The sequence below is a fragment of the Danio rerio genome, chromosome 9, assembly GCF_049306965.1.
Source record: "Danio rerio strain Tuebingen ecotype United States chromosome 9, GRCz12tu, whole genome shotgun sequence".
Classification (NCBI taxonomy): domain Eukaryota; kingdom Metazoa; phylum Chordata; class Actinopteri; order Cypriniformes; family Danionidae; genus Danio; species Danio rerio.
Window position 1 is genome coordinate 53090847 of NC_133184.1, and position 11654 is coordinate 53102500.

The following is an 11654-nucleotide window of genomic DNA, read 5'->3' on the forward strand; positions in this document are numbered from 1 at the left end:
CATTTACTAATATAAATATATTTAATTCACAAGGTGTCGCCAAACAGTCAAAAACATGAATCTGACAGAAAATAAACCGGTTGGATGGAGTATACACTAACCTGCACATTATTCAGACACAAGATGGTGCCAAACAGTTAAAAAACACAAATCTGACAGAAACAAAAACAGCTGAGGAAGTATACAGTAATCTGCACATTATTCAGACACAAGATGGCGCCAAACAGTAAAAAAAAACGCAAATCTGAAAGGAACTAAAACAGTTCAATAGAGCATATACTAATCTAAATATAATTAAGAAACAAGATGGCGTCAAACAGTTGAAAAAAGCAAATCTGAGAGAATCTAAACCAGTTAAATGGAGCATTTACTAATCTAAATATATTTAATTCACAAGGTGTCGCCAAACAGTCAAAAACATAAATCTGACTGAAAATAAACCGGTTGGATGGAGTATACACTAACCTGCACATTATTCAAACACAAGATGGCGCCAAACAGTCAAAAAACGCAAATCTGACAGAAGCTAAACCAGTTGAACGGAGCATATAATTATCTGCACATTATTCAGACACAAGATGGTGCCAAACAGTTAAAAAACACAAATTTAAAAGAAACAAAAACAGCTGATGAAGTATACAGTTATTCAGACACAAGATGGCGCCAAACACTTAAAAACACAAAGCTGACAGAAATAATAACAGCTAATGGAGTATACACTAACCTGGAAATTGTTCAGACACAAGATGACGCCCAACAGTCAAAAACATGAATCTGAAAGAAACTACACTGGCTGGATGGAGTATACACTAACCTGCACATTATTCAGTCAAAAGATTGTGCCAAACAATCAAAAACACAAAGCTGACAGAAACAAAAACAGCTGATGGAACATACACTCAACTGCACATTGTTCAGACACAAGATGGCGCCAAACAGTCAAAAACATGAATCTGACAGAAGCTAAACCGGTTGGATGGAGCATATACTAATCTACATATAATTAGTTCACAAGATGGCGCCAAACATTTAAAAACAAAGATGACAAAAAACATAAACAGCTGATGGAGTATACATTAATCTGCACATTATTCAGACACAAGATAGCGCCAAACAGCCAAAAACATGAATCTGACAGAAACTAAACCGGTTGGATGGAGTATACACTAACCTGCACATTATTCAGACACAAGATAGCGCCAAACAGTAAAAAAAGAAAAAAAAAACTAATCTGACAAAAACTAAACCGGTTGGATGGAGTATACACTAACCTGCACATTATTCAGACACAAGATGGCGCCAAACAGTCATAAACACACAAAGCTGACAAAAACAAAAACAGCTGATGGAGTATACACTAATTCTAAGAGCTAAACGTGCTGCAAATTTAGAAAAGACATGCAATTACAAAAAAACACCAGCAAATAAATAAAAGAACAGAAAACGTGCTGTATTTTTCCACATAGCGAACAAATTCATAAAAAACACTATTTTCTCACAACGCAAACAAGTTACAAAAATGCCTGCAGTTTCTCACAACACTTGCAAATAGAACAAAATACAATGGAAATGTTTCAAGGGGACCCTAAAACGTGATGGACCCTGCTGCGAAATGTTTATTGTGCTGTGACAATTGCTCAGTTAAGATGTAGTTGATTGTTTAAAGGCGAGTTTTCTGTTCATTTCATCCCTTGTATTTTGCACTTAATTAGCCAAAATAAACATAACCTAAATAGCCGGGTCCCGTCACGTTTTAGGGTCCCCTTGAAACATTTGCATTGTGTTCCATTATATTTGCAAGTGTTGTGAGAAAATGCAGCGCATTTTGTTTACTTGTTTGTGTTGTGAAGATTTGCAACAAGTATACTGTCAAACCGATGAAGATTGCCTGTTTATTTGCTGATGTTTTTTTGTAACTGCCTGTATTTTTTTAAATTGCAGCACGTTTAGCTCTCTCAGCCACCGTAAGATACATATGAATGCGGAAGTATATGGATGTGAATGTATTCACTGACGGTTAAGGAGATTTGAATTTCCCTGGTGAGTCGGTGTTATTTAGTGATTGTTATCTTGGAATAACATGCATTGAATTGTGACGACTGACCAATCAGAACCAAATATTTTAGACAGCTGTGTTATAATTCATCATATACATACAGTCATACAAGATTTGATAATTGTCCTGCACCTTTGCCTAATAGGAGTGTTGATGTGACTGTTCTTCACACACATTTGTAGTCAGAATTATTCGCCCTCCTCTGAATTTTTCTTTCTATTTTAAATATTTCCCAAATGATGTTTAACAGGTCAAGGAAATTTTTACAGTATGTCTGATGAATTTTTTTCTTCTGGAGAAAGTCTTATTTGTTTTATTTCAGCTAGAATAAAAGCAGTTTTTAATTTATTAAAAACATTTTAAGGACAAAATTTAAGCTATATTTGTTTTTTTCGATAGTCTACAGAACAAACCATCGTTATGCAATAACTTGCCTAATTACCCTAACCTGCCTAGTTACCCTGATTAACCTAGTTAAGCCTTTAAATGTCACTTTAAGCTGTATAGAAGAGTCTGAAAAATATCTAGTCAAATATTATTTACTGTCATCATGGCAAAGATAAAATAAATCAGTAATTAGAAATGAGTTATTAAAACTATTAAGATTAGAAATGTGTTGAACAAAATCTTTCTGTTAAACAGAAATTGTACACTTGTCTTTCACCAGGTTGGAGTACCAGATGACGTCAGATATTCAGAGTATCCTGACGCTGCTGCAGAGACAGACGTGTTTAGGACCTCCGGCCTACAGCAGCCTGACAGCCGAATACAAGAGACCTGCTATCAGAATCCAACCAAGTGCTTCCGAGACACACACCCCACCACAGGTACATCATGAAACACCCTGAAAGCCAGACATGAAGAACAACATATTAGTCCTGCACAATTATCACAATATCAGTATATGCAATATGCAAATTACAGAAAAGTGCTATAAATTAAATTAGTTTTACAGTTGAAGTCAAAATTATTAGCCTTCCTCCATTTTTTCTGCAAATTTTGTTTAAAGGAAATATTTTTTTAAACACATTTCTTAACTGTGGCGAGGGGGCGTGGCCGAGAGCCGTGGGAATGGAATGAGGCCGCCGCGTAAGTGGATGCACCTGCGGTGCGCACCGGCCTCGAATCCAACGGAAGGAGCTCTGGACTATAAAAGGAGGAACGATGGCAGAGGAAGCCGAGAGAGGACCGGGCCCGGACATATTTTACTTTTGCTTTCAGTTTGACGGCAGTCTCTGTGAGGAGCTGCCGTCCATTTGTTTTGGTTAGACGGAAGTCTCCTGAGGAGCTGCCATCACTGTTATTAATAAATAGTTTAAAAACTGCGTCGGTTAACCGCCTCCTTCTTCCCACACAACAAACTTTATTACATTAACAGTGTTAATAACTCATCTCTAATAACTGATTTATTTTATTTCTGCCATGATGACAGTACATGGTATTTGACTATATATTCTTCAAGACAATAGTATTCAGCTTAAAGTGACATTTAAAGGCTTAACTAGGTTAATTAGGCAGGTTAGGGTAATTAGGCAAGTCATTGTATAACAGTGGTTTGTTCTGTAGACCAGGGGTCAAATTGGCGGGGGCCGGTCTAATGTTTAACAGAGCAAAGAAATTTTCACAGTATGTCTGATAATATTTTTTCTTCTGGAGAAAGTCTAATTTGTTTTATTTCGGCTTGAATAAAAGCAATTTTAAATTTTTTAAACACCATTTTAAGGTCAATATTATTTATTATTTTTTTCAACCATCATTATACTATATCTTGCTTAATTACCCTTACATGCCTAGTTAACCTAATTAACCTAGTTAAACCTTTAAAAGTCACTTTAAGCTGTATAGAAGTGTTTTGAAAAATATCTAGTAAAATATTATTTACTGTCATCATGACAAAGATAAAATCAGTTACTGGAGATGAGTTATTAAAACTACTATGCTTGTTTAGAAATCTTCTCTCCATTAAAAAGGAATTGGGGAAAAATAAACAAGGGGGTTTATAATTCAGGGAGGCTAATAATTCTTACTTCAACTGTATATCAAAAATAAATGTTTATTTTTTACATTTCTGATAGAATAGCATTTTGCTAATTAGTCATATCATAAGAGATATTGTTATGACAACACAACAACAATATTACGTATGCTTCTAATAATGCGCAGAATTTCACAAACTTATTTCAGCATTATTTAAAGGGACTGTTTTACCCAAATGAACATTTACTCACTATTTACTTTCCCTCAAGTGGTTATAAATATTTATTATTTTTTTAGAAGATAGTTTGAAGTAAGCTGAAAACCTGAAACCATTGACTTCCAAAAAAACAAATACTATTGTCAATATCAGTGGATATTCAGAATATCATCTTTTGTGTTCAACAGAATAAAGGAAGTCAAACAGGTTTGGGGGGAAAAAGTAAATGGAGAGTAAATAATGACAGAATTGTATTTTTTTTCTGGTGAACTGCCCCTTTAAATACTACTGGAATGTTTTGTTAATTTTATATTGTTATTTAATTGTACTTTTAATTGTGTGTTCTTTTCAGTTCAGTTTTCAGGCGCCATTCAGTTTAGATTATCCTTTACATTTCATATGCTCTACTTTTTTTTTTTTTTGCTTTATTTCATTAGAGTTTCATTTTAGTAATAGCTATAGCTATATTAGAGAAATTCATATTTATGTCCTGGAGAACTCTGAGCAGTGTTTTACTGCCACCTACAGTACAGTGTGTGTGATAACATGACATCCAATGAGAAACAATAATGAGATTACACGACCAGACATACAGTGCCACCTGCTGAATACATTGATTATGTTTCATACAATTACTGTAACATCAGACTCCAGTCAGCACTTGCTTTATATAGTCTTGGAATATGTTGGGCTTTAGCTATTATAGGTACAGTAGGTAAATAGATGGATGGATAGACAGACGGATAGACTGATAGAACGAGAGACGGATAAAACACTAGACAGACAGACAGACAGACAGAAAGGGATGGATGGATGGATGGATGGATGGATGGATGGATGGATGGATGGATGGATGGATAGATGGATAGAACAATAGATGGATGGATGGATGGATGGATGGACGGATGGATAGATGGATAGAACAATAGATGGATGGATGGATGGATGGATGGATGGATGGATGGACGGACGGACGGATAGACTGATAGAACGAGAGATGGATAAAACACTAGATAGATAGATAGATAGATAGATAGATAGATAGATAGATAGATAGATAGATAGATAGATAGATAGATAGATAGATAGATAGACAGACAGACAGACAGACAGACAGACAGACAGACAGACAGAGATGGATGGATGGATGGATGGATGGATGGATGGATGGATGGATGGATGGACGGACGGATAGACTGATAGAACGAGAGATGGATAAAACACTAGATAGATAGATAGATAGATAGATAGATAGATAGATAGATAGATAGATAGATAGATAGATAGATAGATAGATAGATAGATAGACAGACAGACAGACAGACAGACAGGGATGGATGGATGGATGGATGGATGGATGGATGGACAGACGGGTAGATGGACGGACGGACGGATGGATGGATAGATGGATAGACGGATAGAACGATAGATAGATGGATATATGGATAGAATGATAGAACAATAGATAGATAGATAGATAGATAGACAGACAGGGACGGACGGACGGACGGACGGACGGACGGACGGACGGACGGACAGACAGACAGACAGATAGATAGATAGATCCCTTTAAAAGTGATTTTTGCATAATAGATCCCCTATAAATTCTTACTTTTCAGAACGCTGAGTTTCTGGCCATGACACGCATCCATCCAAACTCGACAGACTCTTCATCAGGCCCGAATCTTATTAACTCAAACCCAAACCAGATCCACGGGACGCCATCATCAACACAGGACTTGACAAACAGGCAGACTCTTCCTCTGGGAAGACAGACCTCCAAACCCCTGCTGCGGCTGTCACCTCCATCTGAACCCGGACCACCCGACCAGCAGCACTGAGAGCAAAACATCTCAACATTCACTGTCAAAAAATATCTGCTCATTAACTGCTTCCATATTTTGCGATTCACAAGTGTTTATGTACGGTTGTGAATTGCATTATGGGATGCTGATCTCTGCTCTGTCCACTTTTAATGTTAAAAATACAACTCTGCAGTTTAACAAAGTGACTTTTATTGACATTTTAGTGGGTTGAAATCATATAAGAGATCATATATAGAGAAATAAGTCTTTAAAATAACAGAAAATGTGCTGGCAGTTTATTACAAGGTGTTTGTAGTGTAATATACAACACAAACACAGACAATATATCACTTTAAACTGTTAAAAACTTTCATAAAAGTCACTTTTTATTTTCTTCAAGGTTAAAAGTTGTTGGGAGAAAGATTAAAGTCCCATAATGCAATTCAGAAGCAGAAATGAACAAATAAAATGATGTTTTTAGTTTATTTACGGTTGTGAATTGCATTATGGGATGTTGATCCCTCCTCTACCGACTTTTAATGTTGAAAATTCAACTCTACAGTTTAACAATGTGACTTTTATTGACATTTTAGATGTTTGAATTAATATAATGTGTATATATGGCGAAATAAGTCTGTAAAATACCAGAAAATGTGCTGGTGGTTTATAACAGGATGTTTGTAGCCTAATATACAACACCATCACAGACAATACATCACTTTAAACTATTACAAATGTTCATAAAAGTCACTTTTTCAATTTTCTTCAAGGTTTAAAGTTGTTGGGAGAAAGATTAAGTTCCTATAATGCAATTCAGACGCAGAAATCAACCGATAAAAACATGAATTACAAGAAACTGCAAATAACTAACAGATATTTTTGTACAGTGTTCACTTCCTCTGTCACTTCCTGCTGCAGAGGAAGATCCAGAAAAACACTTCCATTATTAGGAAGTAAATCTCTCCTTTAGACTGACGGCAATACTACTTTTAAACTGCACACTTTTACACTGGAGTAATGCTCAGGATACTGATCAGCAAGTCATTATCATTTAACATTACAGTATTGACACTCTAGCATGTGTTAACAGTGTCGTGTGGGCCACCGAAGTCAGACTTCTAACTTGTATTAATTTCTAATTTATACCACAATTTGGTCACACTTTGCAAAAAGGTGTCATTAGTAAATATATTTACTAACATGACCGAGATAAGAACAATACTTGTACAGCATTTACTAAACAGTTCAACATTTACTAATGCATTTATTAAGCTATTAGACTTAGTTAAAGGTGCAGTAGGTGATCTGCCAAAATACCAACGCTTAGAATAATATCTTTGAAAATACAATACCTCCGCTGCCGTCCAAAGCCACGCCTCCTGAAATCATGAATGTGCACCATAAAGATGACCGTAGACAACCCACTAGATCACTGTAATAAAGTTCACGGCCCTTTGGCCGCCGGGAAGGAGGCAGAAAACCGACGTAGTTTTAAAATAATTTATTAATAACAGTGACGGCAGCTCCTCACTGAGGCTGCCGTCTAAACCAAAACAAACGGACAAACAACAAACTGAAAGCAAAAGTAAAAGGGTTTGGCGCCCCAGCACCCGCGAGACCTATATGAGACGGGCCGAGAGAAAAAGAGATGGAAAAAAAAAAAGGAGGAAAGACAGAGTAGACCGAGAAAGGGGAGAAAGGAAAAAAAAAAAAAAATGGGGTTCGTTTCTCCAGACACGCTGCCACTCGGTCCTCCACCAGCTGAGAGATGCGACGACGTGCTGGGAGCCCTGTGGAGGAATCTATCCACCCGTCCGTCTTCTGGCTTCCGGCGGCGGTTCTCCTGGCTGGCTGGCGGCATCTCTGGTCTCCTGCTCCGCTCCCGCTTCGGTGGACGGATGCAGGCTCTGGCATCATGGCAGATCGCGGCGACTCCCCCGGGTTCTGTGGGATGGCTCCCTTCAGCACTTTCCCCTCCGGTGGTGAGCCCCGCGTCCCCTGCTCCTCCCCATGCTGGGAGACGGCAGCAGGCAGATCCTTTTCTCTCCAGCCTCAGGCCGCCCTGGCACTCTGGGCAGACGAACGGGTTTCTCCCCCACTCGGGTTAACTCCCGAACACTCGCCCCCTCTCTCAGCGGCGAGGGCATCTGGACAACGCGTCCCTCCTTCTCCTGGGTTTCGGCACCACTGTAATAAAGTTCACGGCCCTTAGCCCACCGGGAAGAAGGAGGCGGAGAACCGACGTAGTTTTAAAATAATTTATTAATAACAGTGACGGCAGCTCCTCACGGAGGCTGCCGTCTAAACCAAAACAAACGGACGGCAGCTCCGTGAAAGCAAAAGTAAAATATGTCCGGGCCCGGTCCTCTCTCGGCTTCCTCTGCCATCGTTCCTCCTTTTATCGTCCAGAGCTCCTTCCGTGGGATCCGAAGCAGGTGCGCACCGCAGGTGTATCCACTTACGCGTTGGCCTCACTCCGTTCCCACGGCTCTCGGCCACGCCCCCTCGCCACAATCACGTCATTCGCCAGTTGGAAAACTTTAGAGTACTTTATAATACTACAATTCCCAATGAAAAACTGTATGATATCTAGCCAGGGCTAAATTAGTTCCAGAACACTGCGGCTCCGTAACCTCTGAAATCTGATCCTGCACCTAATTTTACCGATCTCCCTCCTCAACTGCCCTCCTCCCCCATTCGCTGTTCACTTTCTTGGCAACCCTCTTCACTTTCGTCCGCGATACCCCTTTATCCTCGGGTAACATACCGGATCAGTTACCCCGATCTGTTCCGGGACCTTGCAGTTCACAAATTAAGCACTGTATCCAGCACAGTTACAGTCTTCAGACAGTGATATTGCTGGGTGATGGTGCTGCAGATGTGCAGTCATGGTTGTACGTGTAAAACAATGCTTGCACACAGTTATTTTTTGAACACTGTTATTTCTTTTATTAGCATTATACTTACCGGCAAAACCGAAATGTCCTCACACCGCAGATTAGAAAGACGCCGGTGCTTTCTCGTACTGTTGTCTCACTTCGCCGGCGCTACCTTGTACTGTTGCCTCAGCCTCACTTCACCGCTTGGTCAAGCTCCCCCTAACTTTAGAGCATAGTGATTGGATATTTACTCACTGGGAGGAGTTTCCTCATCTCAGCTCATGGATTTAGAGGCACACAGCCAATTCGGGGAGACGCACATAAATTATTTAAACGCAAAACTGAGAAAAACGCAATTCACAAGCGCATATTGAACCGTGTAGGTCGTACCATATGGTTCAATCAGGCACGTGCACACATAGGGCTCAACCTGTGCAGTGCACATGCCCTTTTTAGTCTTGGATAGAAAGTGCCCTTCCAAAATGATCAAAACTGCCCCCACGACGCGACACACCCTCGGTCCCGCCCTTCAGTAGGCGCGCGCGACAACACCGCTCTTGAGTACGCACGCAACAACACAGCTGATCAGAACGCGCGCGACAACACCGCTCTTCAGTACGCGCGCAACAACAACACACCCCCCCCCCCCCCTCTCTCTCTCTCTCTCTCTCTCTCTCCAAAAAATGTATCCTGCACATGCCCTTTGGACGGTCTCTGCACGGGCCTGGGTTCAATATTATATTGAGAACCGTGGCATCCCTAGTGTATATCATATGTGTGTTCAAATATGCATCCAAAACCCAGTGTCCACTTTCGCTCCACTTCAAATGACATGTACAGAATCTGTTTGGGAAACATCATCTATTTGTCACTATGGAGAGTGTCAGCTAACAGTCACGCACTGCTACATGACTGTTTTGAGGATTGCATATGAGGGGCAAAGGTGCCTGTAATGAAAAGGGAGGGAATTTCTCCTTTTTTATATCTATCTAAAAGTGTTTTAATGCCTAAAAAAAAAAGCAAAAGCACAGAACAGATTCACACTTAAGAGCAAGGGGCGTCCTGTAGGGGTTCAGCGGTATCGGTTACGTATATGATGAATGGCTCTTTTTGTTTATTTGTCCCTTCAGTGAAAGATTGAAAATACAGGAAAATACCTTTACAGGATGATAGCGGAATATTCATTCCTTGTTCCTTTATTAATCTGGGGTCGCCACAGCGGAATGAACCGGCAACTTAACCAGCAAGTTTTTACGCAGCCCATCCCTGGGAAACATCCACACACACACACATTCACACACACACACTCATACACTACGGACAATTTAGCCTACCCAATTCACCTGTACCGCATGTCTTTGGACTGTGGGGGAAACCGGAGCACCCGGAGGAAACCCATGTGAACGCAGGGAGAACATGCAAACTCCACACAGAAACGCCAACTGAGTCGAGGCTCAAACCAGCAACCCAGCAACCTTCTTGCTGTGAGGCAACAGCACTACCTATTGTGCCACTGCCTCGCCTGATAGCGGGATAGAACTGTAAAATACAGGAGAATCCAGAGGAAAAACTTGTTTGACAGGTATGCCATGGTGTCATCCGTCCTCCAGCGTCCAAAAGTAACTCCAATATTGATTCAGGATTTGAAAAAGTTTTGATTTAGCATTTGTTTTCACCGCTGTCACTCTCTCGTGTGCACGCACAAACTGCAGATCTGCTTGAACCGGTGCAGATGTACAAATCTACATTTGTTGACAGACAGTTTGGGCTACTTCTCAGAATTATGGACAATATTTAATCGCATGAAAATTTTTTAGTCTTATGCCTTACTCAGAATATTAAAATTCATATAATTACACTTGGATCATTTAATCTGTACTATTGGAATGTGAAGAGACTTTCAACCAGCAAAAGACATGTTTCTGAAGACAATCACCTACTGCAGCTTTAACATCCAAATTCATGCTTGTTTACATTAGTTAATGCACTGTGAGTTAACATGAGTTATGAAAAGCTGTACTGTATTTTCATTAACTACACTGTAAAAAAAAAAAAAAAAAAAAAAACGTAAATTTCAGTAAAAACGTAAAATAACGGTTGTTAAATTACAGAAATTTACTTAAGTTTAAATTTTTGGTAAATTTCTGTAATTCAACCTCTGTTATTTTACAGTAAGTTTCTCTAATTTAACGGCCATTATCTTACGGTTTATTTTCGGCATCCTAGCTGTTGGAAATAAACTGTAAAATTAAGGATATCTTTTTTTTTAACAGTGTAACATGAACAAATACTGTACTAAATGTATTGTTCATTCATTTTAGTAAATGCACTAACTGATATAACCTTACTTTAAAGTGTGACCCAATTTTTCACTAGAGTTACACTGCAAAAAATGCTTTTCTTAGAGTTTTTGTCTTGCTTCTAGTCAAAATATCTACAAATTCTTCAATCAAGACAAGCATTATCTGAAATAATATCAGAATTAAGTTCGAGCTTTTCTTTAAAACGAGCAAAATAATCATCCGCCAGTGGGAAGAGCAAATTAATCTCGTCTTCGCTTTGAAATAAGATTATTTTGCTTAAAACATTGACAGATTATTTTGCTTGTTTTAATGAAAAACTCACTTCGATTTGACATATTTTTTGAACGTGTCTAGAAAATGGTTCTTGACATAAACATGTTTAGATATTCGGACTAAGACAAGGAAAGAATATTTTGC

At 39.1% G+C, this 11654-nt stretch overlaps 1 protein-coding gene across 1 annotated transcript in view; it reads left to right on the forward strand.

The window, feature by feature from the left end:
- The window catches only part of LOC101883600 (potassium voltage-gated channel subfamily H member 7), a 186171-nt gene extending 175380 nt beyond the window's left edge, over positions 1-10791 (forward strand). Inside the window, exons 15-16 of the mRNA XM_073913232.1 lie at positions 2724-2883; positions 5870-10791. Of these exons, the coding sequence (XP_073769333.1) occupies positions 2724-2883; positions 5870-6091 (382 nt within the window). The 3' untranslated portion in view covers positions 6092-10791. The remainder of the gene's footprint in view (positions 1-2723; positions 2884-5869) is intronic.
- The last annotated feature ends 863 nt before the right edge of the window (positions 10792-11654 follow it).